Below are 18,518 nucleotides of genomic sequence, written 5' to 3' on the forward strand. Positions count from 1 at the left end.
TTCTAATCTGACTGATGTAAATGGTTTTTTTTTCTCCTTTTTTTGGCTCAGAGTTAAAAGCTGCTAAAGGACAGCAGAATATTTTGTGTCAACCAGAAATTCTTGATTTCAAAGTACAGCTCTAGTTTATGAAAGAAACCAAGAAGTTTTTCTATACATTAAAATTTAAGCTCCTAGAAACCATTTCCATAAGATGGGGCTCAGATACTTTACCTTTGCCATTACTGGAAAATATCAGAAGCACAAGATGCATGTATCATACATATAACATACAGGATGTTTTTCCATGAAAGTTTTGTGTGTTATGCTATGTTTGCTTTATTTTTCCTCTAACCTAAGGAACAAGTCACTGAGTCAGCTGACACCACTGAGTCCTTTTCAAGCAAAATCTACTACGGTTAGCAATGTGCAGTTCCAGCACATTGTATGTAATTTTGTTTATTTTACTTTTAAAAATAACTACTTTCCTATACTTTTTCAGTTTATTTGGGGCTTTCTTTTAGACATTAAAGTTTTTTGTTTGTTTTTTAAGGAGTGGGGTATTTGTAACCATTTTTGGCAAGTATTCTCACCATGACATATGGTAAAGTGGTATAGGACACATAAATCAAAATCTTTATAAAGTAACATATGCATTAACCAAAAGCCCACAGAAATCCAGAGGCATTCTTTCCATTTCATGGATAAGTTTAACCCAGGTGTGGGTTTATAGTGCAGAGTTTATTTTATGGCATGTATATGAATGAATTACATTTATTTTATAGTTATAAAGTATTATTTCTGAATATTCTAATATCCAGTGGTCAGGTACATATTTATTAGTGTCACTCTACGTATTAGCTAAGAGAAAAAGATTGCTGTTTGGTAGTTTCTCCGTATATCACATTTTACTGTGATTGAGAGCTTGATCCAGAGGTCGTTGACAAAAGAGATCTTGCAATTAATTTAAATGGATTTTACACCTGACTCAACTTTTTATGTGTTTTAATAGAAACTTGGTACTTCAAGTAGCTTACAACTACATTTCCTTTTCTCTGAACACTTCTTTGGCTAGAAATGTATAGCCTTTTGTGATAAAAATATATTAGGACAGTTTGTGTGCAGTGCAGCAGTTTCTCCATTTTTGCTAATCCTCATTTTCATAGCTGAAAGAACAGAGAAAGAACTCTCTGAGCAAATGTAATAATTTCTAACAGGCTGTAATCCAGATCTTTACACAGAGCCCTGCTGAAAGAAATAACCGTGCAGAGCCCTATTATGTTCAGTTCTGCTAATGCTGGAGTAGCTTGTCAGACTGGAATAATACTGTTCAATGCTAAGGTCTTTCGCGATGCTTACCTTACGATGCTTACCGAACGGAGGCAGCGGACCCCAGCCTGAGCTCTGTGACCAGACTCAGTCGGTACTTCTAAACTCAGTAAGAAACCATTTATATATATTTATAAAGATATATGTACACATACTTATATGTATATAAAAAGATATTTTTTTATATATATATATATAAAGAAAACATTGTAAGTGACTCTGTGTTAGTCATACTCTATCCTCTGGTCCTCAGCTGTAACTTCTTGTTCACATACCAGGTTATGAGACAGCCTGCAAAGAAAAGCTACACATTTTGTCGTAATTGGTCCATTCAGAGAGCACTTTTTTTTTTTTTTAAGGGGAAAAAACCCCAAACTAAGTACCGGAAAAAAATAAAAACCAAGTTCCAAAAACAAGTAGAAGGAAGGGGGATCATCAGGGTGTAACTCCTCAAAAACACAGCTCCAAGAAAAGGTAATACAAGGAAAGCTGCAGAAGATGGTACCGTTCTTAGTGTGTGGTGGGCAATGTCAAGTCATCAGAATTTAGGGAAAGACTGCTTTTATGGCTCCAGTAAGTGTAGTCTGCGACTACAAAGATCAGCTTTCCCTTTTCAGTTCACAATGGCTGGAAATGATTTGAAATACATGTTCTCCCTAAAAGCATTTGTAGTAATTTGCCAAAAAGTCTCCATCAAGATTAAATAATTTTGGTTGGAGCTGACATCTGGTTGATTACAAGTAATATTTTGTAAGAAAACCCCCACTATATGAGCCAATAGTTGTCTGTCTCTGAATTCTGCAAGATTACAGGAGGCCTGCGCTCCTGGTCTCCTCAGACGTGGTTTCTCTGTGGTTAATTAGCCATGGGGGAGATTCTCAAAGATGAAGAGTTTTGAAAATCCTTCCAGAGACAGATGATAAACAAGCCTTCTCCTGCCCCAGGTCATCTCCCCTACAAAATTCAGCTTTTGTCTCCTGCCTCCTTCTGGAGAGGCCTTTACTGTACGGGTAGGCAAGCTTTTAATCGGACGGTGTCCTCAATGGCCTTCGTATCCGCATACAAAGATCACACCCCATCAGGTACATTGGCGGGGCAGGGGAATGACCTTGAGAGGGCGTTGCCTTCCACGGGGACTGGTGTCCCTTTCACTTTGGTGAGAACTCAGATCAAATGGCTCGAACACCCGTGGTGCCCCCGTTCCTCTCCGTCTGCCTCAATTATGCAAACTTACGGTTTTCTCTCAATTTCTTCCCTTGGGCAAAATAATGCTTTTTTTTTTTCCTTGAGGAAAGGGGAATCCTCCCTCAGAAAAGGGAGGTACAAATAAGAAGATGCAAGTAGTAATGCATTTGTCCTGTGGTATCCCAGTTAACGTCTGCAGCCTGGTCACTGTCCTGGGCAGAAACTGCCTGTGCTGTGCCGCCGGGAGGGGTGGCTGGTGGAGTCTACTCGCTTTATTGACTCTGCTTGGACTATGGCCCGGTCTGAGCTCTTGTGTGCAGAACACCATCACCTGAGCACTTGAACTTAATCCTCAAACAACTTCACTACCTCCTGTTCAGTTCAGGGCTGATAAACACCCCAAATCTCAGGCTGGCCTTTCACTTTCTGTCTTGATTGTTCCCCTTCTTTAGCTTAACGCCGCTGACCTTTTGATAGTGCAACACGGCACAGCTGTTCCTTGGGAAGTTACCCTCCCTGGCTGTGTTTTTCTGCCTCAATAATTACAGTGGGGGGGGAAGTTTACCTTGTTGTTTTAAACATTTACGTAATTTTATTTGTATATAATTCTAGAAACAATATTATTGAAGGGATGATGCCAGTGGCTGCAGAAGGCAGCAATTTAATTCTTTATGCTGTAATACGTGTTTGGAACTTCTGAGGAGCAGGAAGCACTATGAGCGTTGAGTTACTCGGTTGTTTAGGGTCCACGAACGCTCCCCCAAACACTACTTTTAAACCAAACGTCCAGCCCGTGGCCCAGCGTCGGCACAGATCTGCCATCCGCAGCCTCAACATAGCACGTAAGTAAGACGACTCCTTCCCCGTCCCGCCCGAGGTCCCCGCCTGCCCCCTGCGTCCCGGGCCGGGTCGGGCCGGCGACCCGGGGGGCGCGGAGGCGGCGCCGGGCGGGCGGGTGCGCGGCCCCCCCGCGGCGGGGGGCGGCTCCATCCCTCCCCGCAGCGCCCCTGCGCGGCGGCGGCGGCGCGGCGCGGCCCGGCCGGGGGGGGCGGCCGAAGGTGCGCGGAGCCGCCGCCCGCAGCAGCCGCGGCGGCAGGAGGCGGCGGCGGCGGGAAGGGGCTGCGATGCTCCCGGCTGAGCGCCCCCCCGGAGCCGCCCCCGGAGCCGCCCCCGGGCGAGGTGAGTCAGCGCGGCCCCGCGGTGCGCGGGGGGCCGGGCCGGCAGCCAGGCCCGCGGCAGGCCGCCCGGCAGGGCGCCGCCGCCTCCCCCCTAGCCCGCGCTCCGCGGGGCGCCGGCAGCGGGCGGGCCCGGCCGCGGGCCGGCGGGTACCGACCCGGGGGTCGCTGCGGCGCCGCGGGCCGCGCCGCGGGGTTGCCGGCGGGCGAGGCGGCCGGCCGGCCGGCTGTGGCGCACCTCGTCGCTGCCGGTCGGAGCCGGGCAGCCGCCGGGCCGGTGAGGCCGTTCCCCCCCGATCTCTGACCCGGCACCGGCTCCAGGTCCCTCCCCACCGGGGGCGACGGGCCTTGTCCCCGCAGCCGCCCAGGATGCTGCCATTGGGCCCTTGCCTCAGCCTTTTCCTTCCCTCCTAACGGCTGCTCTGTTCAGCTTTTCCTTCTTGGAGGTGTTTCCTGCCTGCACTGCGCTGCAGCCGATCAGCTGCTCCTCAGCTGAGCCGGGTGGTCGCGTGTGCGCTGGCTTCACTCTTGTTGAGGTCCCCTGACGTTAATTGTGGCTAAGTCATGACCTCATTAGGATCCCGGCCCTCATCTCCAGAAGCTCAGCACTGTGGTCGAAGCATAACTGCCGTACGTGTGACTGAGCCATCCAACGCCAAATGCCCCATGCCCTCCTGCGTGACCACTGGTGACAGTGTCGGGGTCCCCAGAGGTGGTCGCTGGCAGGGCCGTGTCCCATGGGAACTCCTGCACAGGCATCCCCATGTTCGTCCCTGCTGTCAGCATCCAGACGTGGTGTTATGTGTAGCTGTCACTCAGTTTCTGAACCCTTAAATCCTTAAAACACAACGATTTTTAGTAAGCGAGCTGTCAGTTGCTCCTCTGTTTATTAAAACAAGCACAGGAATAGATGCTTGTTTAAGAAATTGGTGTTGGAGGTACCATAGGTGTTACAGATGCCTGTTATATTCTAAGTTAGATGGAGTTCAAAACCCGTGTTTGGTCAGCAGCTCTGAAGTTTTTACAGTAGGCTCTTTTTAAATGTTGTGTTAATGAAAAATGCAGTGTGAAGAGTGATAAACTTGGAGTTTAGGGAAGAGGAGAGTGGCTGTTTGAACAGAGCACTGAAGTATTTCAGTGAAAACTCGCCCAAAACATTATTACGTTACTAAGATATATAGGGTCTAGTTGTCCACTGTATTTAGTAATGTCCAAGGAAAAAGATTGTAAAATGCTAGTTTTCTAGCTTGGTTACTTTTTTTGTATTTGTTTCCCTGGATATAAATAGTGGACAAAGGCGACATTTATTTTATTGTTTGCATTCTCTGAAGACCCACTGGGGAATAGGGGAAAAGAAAACAGTCCTCTTTTTAAGGATGGTGTTTGTGATAGCAGTCATAAACCCAGTAAAAATCCTAAGCAGGTTTAAAAAAACCAAACAGGTGGAGTGAGAATATGAGAGCAAAAGCTGATGATGTGAGGAGCTGATGTGAGGAAGCTGTGGTTGATCACTAATGTAGCTGGTGCTAGGGCACAACTTCAACGCAACCTAAAATTCATCTTAATCTTCAGCTACAGCGCAATGGGCCTGAGTTTACGTAGCAGCGTGGGAGAGTGTGAACTGGTGACGATCCGGCCGCGGTAGCGGCGGCTGGTCCCTGAGGCTGGGTATTGCCTGGCAGGCCTCTCTGATTTGAAACAGACCACTGCTCCTGCCGCTGCCAGGCTTGGTGGTGCAGCTGGGTGCCTGCATCCCTCCCCAGCGCTGGAAGCCGCTGTGCTTGTGGAGTACTTCGGCTCTGACTCTGGGCACTTGCCTGGTCCGTAGTTGAAGGCACACTTGTTATTTGCCATCGTTAATGAAGTGTAAACCTTGGCAGTGTAGATATGTAGTTGGTAAATTAAAAACCGGTTAAAAAAATTGGAGTCTAATACTGACTAAAAAGAAACTGATGAAAAAATAGTCTACTAGGACATCTTAATTTGCACATATTAAATGGAAAACATGATTGGAAAGCAGGAGTCCTAAGATGCGAGTTTAATGGTTTTTCTTTAACAGATGAGGATCTGATAGGTTCTTGTCTTCTTTAATGTTAATACTAGCACTATTGTATCAACCTAGCAGCTTCAGACCTATTATAAAGTGCATTAAACCTATTATAAACCTGATCCTGACATACTTCAGACATACTGTAGTCTCTCAATCTAGTTGACTAAATGTGTCAAAGTATGTGGGGTTTTATGTGCATACTGAATGAAGTAGAAAAACCTACAGACCAACACATTAAGTAAGTGCATGCCAAGCAACAGAAAATAAAGCAATTTTAAGTGCTAAATGTTTTAGAACGAGGTGGTTTCACTTCATGGAAACCCTAATTATGGTGGTTAATGTTAAAATGCTAATGCCTTGGTTAAGACTTGAAACAAATATATTTCCCAGCACTGAGTTAATTCACTAATCGTGATTTTTTCCTAGTTTCATAAATTCTGAGTAAGGTGTCCATGCTGGGGCCTCACAGGAGGACTGCTTACCTTTAGAGAGCAGGGGATGGTGATATGGGCAGGTGGGGTCAGCCTGCCCGGAGTTGGTCTGTGTGGCTTGGCAGGCGACAGCCCCTCAAAGGGCTCCACCTGGAGGTTGGCTACCTGGGAGAGGTTTGGGAAGGTGATGCAAGAGTAAATGAAGTCTGTGCACTCCTCTGTCATGATGTAAGTTGTTTGCATAACATTCTGCTTCTTTTTGGCATGGATGCAGGCAACAGCACCAGGCTGTTCCTTAGGGGCGAAACTTGCTTGGAAATGGAAAACAGAGTCTATTATTCATGTTTATTACAGCGATGCCTTGTAGGCCTGCTGGATGCAGTGCTTAATTCTGAGAGACGCTGCACAGATACTGTAGCAGAAAGCCTTTGATCCAAAGGTTTTGTAGTTTAGATCAATGAGACGAGGTGGGCTGAGGAGGAGGTAGTGTGCATGAGCAATATGATGGGTGCACTCGTTGTGGCAGTTTCACCAGCCGGGGGATGAGTGAGGTGAGCTTTCTTTGGAAGATGGATAGTTTTTAAGTCTGCTTCTCTAGCACAGACCTCTTCTGAATCAAACAATAATTAGTGACTTAAAGGTTTATTCAAGAAACATGTTTTCTATTAACAAATTTAAAAATGTTGGTATGAAAACTTTATGTAGAATTTCACGTGTTTGCTACAAAGTCAGTTTGCTACTCAGTGAAAATCTGAAAGGGGTAAAATAAGATGTGATGCCATGTTGGCTGGCTTTGGTTTATCCACACGATGCAAACAGCAAGCTAGTCTGCTCCGTTCTTACAGCTGCATGTTGCTTGAGAGATTAATTAATGATTCCTGTTTTGAAATTCTACTCTTAGAGTATGTTTTCTGAGACTGTGTAAATATAAATCTTCTGCAGTGATTTCTCTAGGTATTTAACAGGTTAAGCTACTCTTGATCATTTGCACTGTCTTCTGATGAACTGTCCTGTGGTTTGTTGGGGGGGGGGGGGGTGTTGGTTTTTTTTGTTTTTTTTTTTTTACATTCAGTATACATCCAAACCCTGATTTTGAGGCTCTGCTTCGTGAGTCTTAATTATACTTTAGGTCTCAAAGCCTAGTGAATGGAATATATATGCTGAATTAAACTTTATTTAAAAACAGCAGTACTCCGTAACACCAAATCTAACTTTCTGTTAGTCTGCAAGTGAAGTTTTAATGCCTTGTGCTGTAAGTGCCATGGTATTTTTCCTGAGAGGTTTAGGGATTTGCTACCCCAGTCTGATCTGTTGATTGGCCTTTTTTTTTTTTTTCTTTCCCCTGAGATACAGTGCAAAGCAGGTATTTTGAGGTGGGTTCCCCCCCCCCAAGGTTTTGGGAAGAGTGACTCGAAGGCGAGAGCTGAGTTTTTAGTGTATTATTTTCCTTATTATAATTTTCCTTTGTTTTATAGGGAACTTCTTGTAATGTCAGGTTGTCTTGAATAGATTAGCTTTTTATCCTTTCTGATCTTGAAATCCTCTTAATTATTAGGAGAGCCAGAGTAAATGAGGATAGATTTAAGAAATAAAAAAGGCAAGAGTGCCAAGAAGATACTTAACTAAATGTAGAATACCCATATTTGCCTCTTTCCACCTGCCTGCCAAAGAGCCTCGTTACAGTCATTATAATGACCATTGCATTGTCATCACTAAATTCCTTGGGACAAATGGTTTTTCCTCTGTTCCTCAGTTGCTCAAAGGTACAAGTCTGCAGGAAAGTTGCTGTAGCTGTTTGCGGAAGATGACTGGATGAAAGATGTGTCGTAGATGTGCGGGTTTGAAAGTGGATTTTGACTTGCTGGAGGAATAGATATAAACCAGGCAGCAGCAATCTGTATCAGGAAACTTAGAAAAAATAATAGACTCTAGTACTTACATAAAAAAATCCTATCTGTGCAAAGCTTGAAGGAAGAATAGTCGTGTGGTTAACAAGTATATATCTGAAAAGAAGTGCATGCACTTGTGTATAAACAGGCTCAGAGCATGAGTGATACTGAAGAATAATCCTCAGACTGAGAAAGCCGGGTCAGCCACAAGCTTTCTGTGCAGCTGTGAGCAAGGGACTTATGCTCCTGGGCCTGTATGATAGGATCATGGGTTGGGGGGGAAGTGGGCAGTTCAGATTTTCATGAAGTGTTTTTCAGTTGTAGCCGTGTCAGGGGCGACGGGATGATGAGGGAACAAAGACCCAGTTCCCTGTTCTGAGTTCCGTAGTGGTTTGGAAGCATAAACCTGTGGGAAGACAAAAGCTTGTTTGTCTGTTGGAGGACCAAGGTGCTTTCCTGTGACATACATCTGCTGTGCTGTCTGCTTGCTATGCCTCTTCCTTTTCCCTTTGTGGGGCTTTCTCAGGATCTTTGCAGAATTTTCTTCCAATTTGTGTGCTAGGGCTTTGTTGTCTGTTGGTGCACTTACCTAAGTTTAGGGAAGATAGCTTCAAAACTGTTACTCCTGTTTTTTCCGAGTGATGTTACCACTCCGCAACCTCCCTGGTCTCACTTGTTCTGGCTGGACTGATGACATTCAACAGGCCTCTACCAAAACTTCGTGCTCTGTTCTGCCTCAAACGAGTTAAAATTTATATTCACACTGAAATCCATTCTGTTTACTCTCTGAACCGTTCTTCCTTACTCCTATTCTCTGTTCATTTTAAGCTTGCCGGTAGTGCTGTCTTCTATCCTCCTACTGTCTTGTGGATCAGATAAAGTTTTTGCAAAGTGAAGATACAGTATTTGAAGGCTACAGTTAAAATAACCAGTAGATAACTAGTCTCTTCTCACTTAAAAGTACGTTGTTTTTCCATCTGTTTGATTTGCTGCACATTCAATCCCTGAGTTGCATGGCTTTTTTGTCAGAAGAAGGAAGGCCCCATAGATTATTAATTTTTTTGTAGATTTTTTCAGTAACAATACCACTTTGTTGGTTTTCTCATTTTCGGTCATTTAGTTTTAGAATTTAAAAAATCACTAAATAAAATCACTTTCAAAAACCTGACTCCTAAACAAACTAGTGATCAAAACATTAAAGAATGCCATATGGCTCCTACCAGTCTTGATGCTGTTATATTTCTGAAGAGTATATTCTGTGTTATTCATAATATTCAATGAAACACTCTCAGGGTGAGAAAATATTTCCTGAAATTATTATGAAATATACTTTTCATAGCATTCTTACCCAAGATGTTCTAGTCAAAATACTAGGAGTGTATCTTTTGGATTAATCCTTGCACACAATGGGTTAGAAGAAGATGGATGCTGGGGCAGATACAAGTTATGGAGGGGGGAAGAAGATGCAGCAACTCAAGTGTTTAAAGATTAGCTGTATAACAATTTTTAATATACCTGCTATTCATACAATGTACAAAATTGAAGTTCCATTCCAATAGAAAAGGGAAACTGAATTAAAAAGGATTGAATACTAATTGCTCTAAAAGCCTTCAGTATAATTTATATGAAATCAGATGGTTCAGAGCTCATATATAGGGATAAGGAATATGGCAGTGTTGTTTAAATCAGGATAATTTCAATTCATACTTGCAAAGAAGTTGTCCTAATATCCAAGTGGTTAAAATGTGAGTTCTATCTTGTCATGTCATGGGGACAGGGGAGGAAATTTATTCTTCAAAATTAAATGCTGTGAAGCTCTGATACAGCTAGTAAGCAAGTTGCTGTAAATAGATGAGCATATACTGGTTTTGGTAGGACACAGGAACAACACCAAAACCTCAGTTATGTTCCCTTGACATAAGTGGGGCCTTGCACAAGTTCTGGAGTCTGTTGTCAAAGCACGGGGAGGCGTAAAGAAAATAAAAGCACAGATGATGACTGATCTAATTTACTCATTAGAAGGACTTGTTTTATGGATATAGAAGCCAAAAATGAGCAAATGTATGAGCAAAAAACCCACAGTCCTTCCAACTGTCAGGTGGAAGTGGCTGACTGAACTGAAAATTGCAGGCGCTAACTAGACAGCTGCTGGTTTTTGGTTCATGTGGCTTTTGATGGTAGCAGGTAAAGGCAAGAAAATGTGTTTTCACATTTGACTGTTCTAACAACTTAATAAGGACTTTTCCTAATCTTTTGGCACTTGAAATACTACTTTTTTTTTTTTTTTTTAGTTGGATTGTCTCTGAAGAAACTGGAGAAAAAAGCAGTCTATGTGTATGTGCCGGCATTGTTTTGATTAACTTCTGACCTTGAATACATGAATGTTTAAGGTTCCATGATTTTTATGCAACCTTTTCTCCCTAAGTGAAACCAGAGATCCCTGTAGATAGTATCCCATAGAAATGACATTTTAAAGTGAAAAACACACACAAACCTCCTGAGTGTTTGGGATTTTAATGATGGTATTTTTAGACTTATCTATCACTGAACTGTGTAAGGTTTAGATTATTTTAATGGGCTGTTGTTTTTAGAAGTATCCATGGCTTGTTCTGTCAGCTGTTATGTGTATGTTGGATCAGTAAGAAACAATTTAACATACTTGTGAATGTTAGAGTCTCTTTTCTGTTACTAGCCTTGCATCAGTTTGCAAATCCGTTGTCAGTATTTAGATAACTTCTGAATTATAAGTAAATAATTTAAAGGCACTGGATATATCAATGCATGACTAATTTTAAGGGGACGATACTGTGCTTTCAGTTGAATTTTGAAAGACTGTGATTTCATTGGAGCTCTTCTAGTGGGAATAAAGTGCAGACTTGCAAATTCCTAGAGAAGATATTCCTGATCATAAATTGAGTGCTCTTAGAGGAATTTCAGGTTCTTCTGGAATAAAATGCTCTTTTGAAATACTGGTCCTTGAAAAGGTTTCTGTTTGATAGTAACACTAATCCAAACACCAAAGGGATGACAAAACCAAAATATATAACATTCTCATAATGAACATGAGATAATCTTCCTAGGTTAAATTTACAGATATTAATACAGCAAAAATAGTTGCCTAATATAATGATTTTGAGCTGGTAGCCTGCTGGCAGAGCTTTTTTTTTTTTTTTTTTTAAATTCCTTGAAAGGAAAGCTTCTGTTAGCTAGCCTAACTTATTAGAATGGTTTGTTGTTTTTCAATGTGAAAGCTGATTGGTCAAATCAAAGTCTAAGTAGTGGTGAATTTATTTTTAAGTGTTGCTTGGCAGTTTTGCAATGTTTTACTTCTGCAGAGGTTAAGTGTGAGCAGCTGCAGTATAATTATCTCCCAATCCACCTTTCTTCAATTTCAGAATTTGACTTGAAGAGATCATTGTAGGGCCTGTACTTATTTTCTGTCCCTGTGTTTCTTTGCTCCCAGGTCTTTGATGCCTTTGAGGTTGTTATCCTAATTTTGAGGGTCCCTTGCTTTAATTTTAAAACCCCATCCTAATTCCCACCTCTCTTCCCATTCAGCCTAGAACCTCAAGCCTCCCACCAGTATCTGCTGTGGTTGTGGAGTGCTTAGAAAATCACATTTCAAGAGGAGCATGATGAACCTTTTGAAGGCCATCATGAGGCTTCGGATAATAATTTGTTTTGATAGTTAAAAAAACCCAGATATATATGTGGCTGCATTATTTAATTACGAAATCATGGCTGTCCTTTGGTATAGTAGGGAATACTGGAAATAAAGCAGTTAGCCTTGGGGGAGAAAAGGCAACTTGAAAGAAAATGCAACTTGCAAAGGCTAGCACTTAGTTGCCACAGTAACTTTGAATATATAAATTATTCTCTGTCTGAAACATGAAAGATGTTTTATTGCACAATATTAAAGCTGCTGTTGGGAGAACTTCACAGAATTGGTCATAAAACACATTTTTATTGATGCTACCATGTACCAGTAGTCTAGACAAATGGCCTTCCCCACCCTGATACTGCCTTTATTGCTCAGGAATGTCTTATCAAAAAGAAGCCGTCTTTGTCCTTGATGACTGGCATTGCAGGTGTGTTCCCGTGTGGTACCTTAACCATGTTATGTTTTATGTGTTTGCAGGGTAGCCCTAGTTCCTTGAGAGCGCACCAGATATTGGATGCTTGTGGTAAACCATGGCAGCTGATGATAAGGTTGCCATTCTAACCGATGATGAAGAAGAACAGAAGAGAAAGTATGTGCTTGCTGATCCTTTCAATGGCATTTCTAAGGATCAAGACTTGCCGCCCCAGAATGAATCCCCTTCGATGGAGACAACCACTGTCCCAGACGAAGAGCTAGATTGGTTAGAGAAGCACTGCGTCAAAATAAACAATGATCTTCTGATCTCAAAGGTCTTCTATTTTTTCTTCTATTCTGCATATGGCTCTCTCTACCCCTTGCTGCCTGTGTATTACAAGCAGCTGGGTATGTCACCCAGTCAGAGTGGACTTCTGGTGGGCATCAGGTACTTTATTGAGTTTTGCAGTGCTCCCTTCTGGGGAGTGGTGGCAGATCGCTTCAAGAAGGGGAAGATCGTCCTCCTCTTTTCGCTTTTATGCTGGGTTTTATTTAACCTGGGGATTGGATTTGTCAGACCAGCCACCTTAAGATGCGTACCAAAGGGCCTTCCCCCAGCACATCCCACCAACGCAAGCAGCCTTTTAACAACAGTTTCGCAAAATGCCTCGATGTCTTCTCCGCTAACCACAGCGAGTACTGCATCCCCAAAACTTCGTGAGAAGAGAGACCTGCTCGCTTCCAGTCCAATCACTTTGGAAACAACAGGGACAGCTAATCCTGAAATAACATTCCTGTTACCTACGCAGAGCAGTGATGTGGAGTTTGTCTTGGAAAACAGTACCCATTTCATTTCGAAAAACACCACCACTAGCCCAGTCTCACCAGGGAACGCGACTCTGAGTACCACCCCAGCTGCCATCACCACAAAGCCAATGCCTTCTGACCAAGCTGTGCTCGTTTATGATCAACAAGAAGTAGAAGCCATCTTTCTACTCATTCTGCTGGTTGTCATAATAGGAGAATTTTTCAGTGCTTCCTCTGTTACTATTGTGGACACTGTAACACTGCAGTACCTCGGCAAACACAGGGACCGGTATGGATTGCAGCGTATGTGGGGGTCTCTGGGCTGGGGGCTGGCCATGCTCTCCGTGGGAATTGGCATTGACTATACTCATACAGAAGTTGGCATTGAAGGTCAAGGATGTAAAGCTCCTGAGTACAAGAACTACAGGATAGTTTTCATTGTTTTTGGTGTTCTGATGACAATGGCATTAATTGTGGCCACCCAGTTTCGATTTCATTATGCGCACTTCAAGCAAGATGAAAATAAGAGAAAAGAGGTTGAAATCTCACAGGTGGACAGAAGTGCCTCCAACGAATCCTCTGATAACACTCCTACCAGTATGAGCCAGTCGCAGTCTTTCAGTTTTTGGGACCTAATAAAACTGCTGTGTAGTATCCAGTACAGCTCAGTGCTCTTCGTGGCGTGGTTCATGGGGTTTGGATATGGCTTTGTGTTCACCTTTCTTTACTGGCACTTGGAAGACCTGAATGGCACCACCACTCTCTTCGGAGTTTGTTCTGTGCTTAGTCACGTGTCTGAGCTGACTGCCTATTTCTTCAGCCACAAATTGATTGAACTGGTTGGTCATATCAGGTAAGATGTTAGAAATCATTAGAGAGCTATACAAAAAATGTTGAATTTCAGGCCTAGCCTTGTGTTACAAAGCAAAATTCAAGTTAATCCTTCTATTTTAAAATTCCGAGTCTTGCTCAGTTACATAGCTTGCCTGATGGAGTTTTTTATTATTATTTTAGGAGCTGAAAATGCTCTGAAATGTTTCCTCTGCATTTTAGTTGTGTGTTAGTATGTGCATTATGCCTGGCACCGTAACCTTTTGCAGACGGTTCCAGAAGACATCCTAGTACACTGATGCAAAGTTCTGTTAGAGATCTTTACAAATCGCCACCCACTCAAGGTTTGTCTGTTTTGACATATAAATTAGTCATTAGTTTTACAGTTTTTTTTCCTGATGAGTAGCAGCATTCTGGAAACCTGCTTTAGCCTGCTTCTTCTTGCGGGGCAGTTCTTTGCCCCCATAGTAGCCTGGAAAGGTGTCACTTGCACGCTGAGAGGGGAGTAGGATGAGATGAAGGAGCGAGGTGAGCACCTCCTGTGCACGTGCCCTCGTAATCAGACTCTGGGTGTTGGCAGAATGAGGTTGCAGCCTGGTAGTGTTGCTTACCAGTTCAGTTCCTTGCTCTCTTCCTTTAGTTGCAACTGTGTGTGTTAGCTACTGAAGTGAGATGGCTGTGCAGGGCTTCTCCCATAGTTTTTGCCTTGTGTAAGTGAAACTGATTACTTCCAGCGTGTTAGTGAACGTTGTTTTCCTCTAAATTCACAATTGACTTGATTTCTGCATATTCTAAATCCCTTCACTCTTCTTTAAAAAAGCTCAGGGGAGGAAAGATGGCGGGGAATCTGAGTTAATGAAGTTGTAAAGGTTTTTTTTATATTTACTCAGGTACTCTGTGCAACTGAGCACAGAGCTCTGTGTGCTGTTAGCATCATGTCTTTTCCAAATGCCCTTTTATAATCATACAGTGATTGAGCTCTAAGTATTTTTTAAGCTGTCTGCACTGTTCTTTTTGTGCATTCTCTTCTGTGGTTTTGGTCTTTGTTTTTTTGTTTTGCTTTTATTGGGATGAATCTTTTGATTCATTTGACCTCTACTAAAAATGTTAGAGATGCTTAGCATGGTAATCTGAGAGATTACTTAAAAGATTGGTTTTTATCTTCCTTTAAACTGAGGAGGATCTCTTTACTTTGAGTCAGTCTTTTGAATTTGACAATAGTTAGTATGAGAAAATATGACACCTTGCATGCTGCATGCAAGGACTGGAGGAAGGATATGGTGTTGGAGGAGTGGTGAGAACAGATCACAATCTTCATAGCTAAAGATAGCTTGGGTATGCTTTTTCAATGTATATTGTTATAGTACAAAATTCAGGCTTAGACTTCAAATAGAGAAAGAACAAAAACCAAAAGAATGGTAGGCTTGTGAATGAATGATGAAATAGATGGGGATGAAGTAGATGAAACAGAAGGGGATAGGAGCATTGGCCACTAAAAAGAAAGATGATGTACAGGATTAACTCCTCTTTTTTTTTTTTTTTTTTCCTTTGCACTGTTAAGACTATGAAGTCAAGATTGGATCAAGATTAAGTTGTTAAAACACTAGCTCCTATTTGCAATGAAAGAACGTTCTTTATACCTACACCTGGGAAATGCATATTAGTCATATTTTAATGTTATCTAATGCTTACTTGTATTTAGTCATCACAGTTTGAGATGTCTCCTTCTGGTTGCCTTTCTTCTTGTACTTTTTGAACTTTGTATAATGCATGGTTTGTTCAAGAGGAGGCAAACTTTTTTTTTTTAAAAAAAGGAATTTATAGGAGTTCATAGCTCATATTCTTTGATAGTTCTGTATATGTCTGCTGCCTTATAGTACAGATATTCTTTATCCCATTAATAAGAACCGATAGCCTCCAACTGTATATCCTTCTTGGAACTGTCTTAGCCAGAAGCATTTGGGATCGGTATTTTAGATCTTTTTTTTTCTTTTTTTTTTTTAAAGCTGAAAATTCTCTGTTTACTGTTTTGGCATAAAAGCAGTTATATGTTTATGGGAATTCTGGTGTAAGGTCTTGTATGAAATAAGATAGAAGTACCTCTTAATCCACACCTAGCTATGAATATTTCACAGGGTATTTCACAGAGGGAAGGTGGCTTGACATCTTTTTTTGGTAAGATGACTTCAGTGCTGAGGTTGTCTTACCTTCCATTAACTTCTGTTGCTAATTTAAAAAAAAAAAAAAATTAAAAAGGATATTTTCACTCTTTCTTCTGTGTTGTTGGACTCCTAGATGAAGACAGTCTTTTTGCAGTATTTATTTGAACATTATCATTCAATCTTTCCTTCCTGTCCTAATTCTTTGAAGACAGGTGTGAGTACCAGGAATGCATGCACTGTCACAGTAGCAGAAAAAAATGCTATTGACTGTCCTTTGTAGAACTACAAGAAAACAGGGCTTTACACCCTTGTCAGATAGAAGCTCAGTTTTCCTTTTCTAGCCTTGTAAAGCTTTCTGTTTCTACCATTGTATGTGTTGACATATAAGATCCTTACAACATTTTTAAACCTATTCTGTTTTCACAGGGGTTTTTTAGCTAATACTCAAATTATTGTCCAAGCATTTTAAGCATGACCATATTAAACGTGCTGATTAAAATGTCTGATTTCTGACTTCATTAGCTTTACTGTTCATACACACATGCACTGCATGTGTGCATATGTTATACATGCTGCTAGTGTTTCTAACATTGTATATTAGCAGGTCACTAGATGAATCTGGAGTAATGACAGTGATCGGTTCAACTAGAAAGCTGTTATGTGATTGTACAGATTTATGAGGGGAGGGAATATTGCAGATGCTAGAAGGGTATTTTTTGCCTTGCCTCTTCAGCCACCTTCTGAGAGATGACAGTAGATTTTCATTTAAAAGTAAACTAAAGAGTTAAAAAGAAATAAGTCATCAGAAAGTGTGGTGAAGGTCCCAAGTTCTTTGAGAGGATATTGCGATGGAAAAGCGTACAAAACTGGCTATCAAATATTTAGATACCATTGTTGAGTGGTATCCTGTGTAGAAGCATTCATAACTGCCATTGAGTTTAGGACGATGATGTTAATCTCTGAAAATAACTTCCTACTTGAGGTTAAGCTTGACTGTGTTTGTCTGACCATAATTCCAGCATGTGAGTTTTTGTAGGAAGCAGAGACTGGTAGTGATGGCTGTAAACAACTTAGTCTCCTTAACATAAATATATATTCAGTGCTTTAAATGTTTAACCTGTAAATTGAATATGATGTCTCTGTGGATACTGCATATAGGGTTCATAAGGAACACGTTTACATTATCCATTTAGGTCTGATAAAGAGCCTAAGTGATTATTATAAATACGTTTTTGAAAAGACACTGTAAATACACAAAAGTTCTCGTGTGACGTACCCCTCCAGAAGCATAATTATAGAAATCTTCATAAACTGTAGTTTACCTAAAACTCTGTATATATTCTAACAAATTAAAAGGTAGAACCTGATTAAATTGCTGATCTTAAACTCTGAATCCAAATCTTTCTGCAAGTGTAACATGGTGGAAAAGCACAGGTAGCCGAGCGTGTTAGTGATGATGGAAAAACAATGAAGCAGGAGGAGACCTCTTCACATCTCTGGTCTGGCTGTGATAGGGAACAGCTTGAGATGGGAAGAAAGTTCTTGGTGCACAGGTAAAGTTTTTGCTAGACAAAAGTGAAATCAAGCTGGCAAGAACTGGTACTAAACAGAGCTGGGAGCATCTGTACTGCTGATGAGGAAAAACAAGTATATGGTGAGGTCATCCTTTGTATCCCCAAGAGTGTGCATCACCCTAGGCCTTACTAGTAGGGGAATGAAGAAAGGAGCCTGCAGACATTGCATGTTTGCTTACCTTTTGTGGCAAATATGTGCTAATACACTTCAGAAATGTGATTGTACATAAGAATTACATTAAGTTGTGGCTGTGAAAGGAACGAAGTTATTTGTTTGGAACAGAAGGCATTAATTAAAGGGGGAGATGAAATTTATGATGCATGGCGCAAAGAACAAGTTTGTTCTCTTTATTGTATAATACCAAACTTTTTCATAGCTTCCAATGTTTTCTTCAATGAATGCTTGGGCTTGTGTTGCCTAAAGGCAGCTTAAACCAGCTATTCATGGACCTTACATGTGTCTGGAAGCCACACAGCTTGGTCCGGTGTGTGATTTGGCGGGGGGAACTTCCTGCAAGCTTACCCAACTTGCTGAAAGTAAAATATATTGTCTTCTGTAAATCCATGTTGTTGTGAAACGCACAAACCTGTCTTCACGATTCCGAATGTTTTTTTATATCACCGACATGATGAAAACTATGGTACTGGTATTTTAGCTGTCAACATGTATATTTGGAGACCTCAAATGTTAACAAGATGCTGCATTTTTATGATTGCATCTATCTCTAGATTTTTCAGTGGCTATGTACCATTTAATTAAATCTTGGTGTGCTTTTGTAGAATAACTAACTAAAAAAGCAGCAGAAGGAATAACGAGCCCTTTCACAGTGTCTGCGCTAACACCTTAATTATCAACTGCATTTATTTCACCTGTGCCAAACCAGGGTCAACCAAGAAGCCATGTTTGGACAATAAATAATCCTCCTCCCTGAAAAAAATCTTTAAAGGTTGCACTAGCATCTTTTCTCAAGCTAAAAACATGTCTTGAATTAAGTCTTTGTTTCCCAAGATCCATCTAAAAATAAGAGAAA

General features: G+C 41.5%; 1 protein-coding gene across 5 annotated transcripts in view; it reads left to right on the forward strand.

The window, feature by feature from the left end:
* Window positions 1-3,582: 3,582 nt before the first annotated feature.
* The window catches only part of MFSD6 (major facilitator superfamily domain containing 6), a 29,061-nt gene continuing 14,125 nt past the window's right edge, over window positions 3,583-18,518 (forward strand). For 2 of the 5 annotated variants that reach the window (XM_076342225.1, XM_076342226.1), the window contains exons 1-2: window positions 3,584-3,672; window positions 12,177-13,773. In XM_076342225.1, the coding sequence (XP_076198340.1) occupies window positions 12,230-13,773 (1,544 nt within the window). In that variant the 5' untranslated portion in view covers window positions 3,584-3,672; window positions 12,177-12,229. Of the gene's footprint in view, window positions 3,673-10,329; window positions 10,373-12,176; window positions 13,774-18,518 lie in introns of all 5 variants that reach the window. The other 3 variants (XM_076342223.1, XM_076342224.1, XM_076342222.1) reach the window with 3 other exon arrangements.

Source organism: Aptenodytes patagonicus, chromosome 6 (assembly GCF_965638725.1).
Source record: "Aptenodytes patagonicus chromosome 6, bAptPat1.pri.cur, whole genome shotgun sequence".
In the NCBI taxonomy this organism is placed as follows: domain Eukaryota; kingdom Metazoa; phylum Chordata; class Aves; order Sphenisciformes; family Spheniscidae; genus Aptenodytes; species Aptenodytes patagonicus.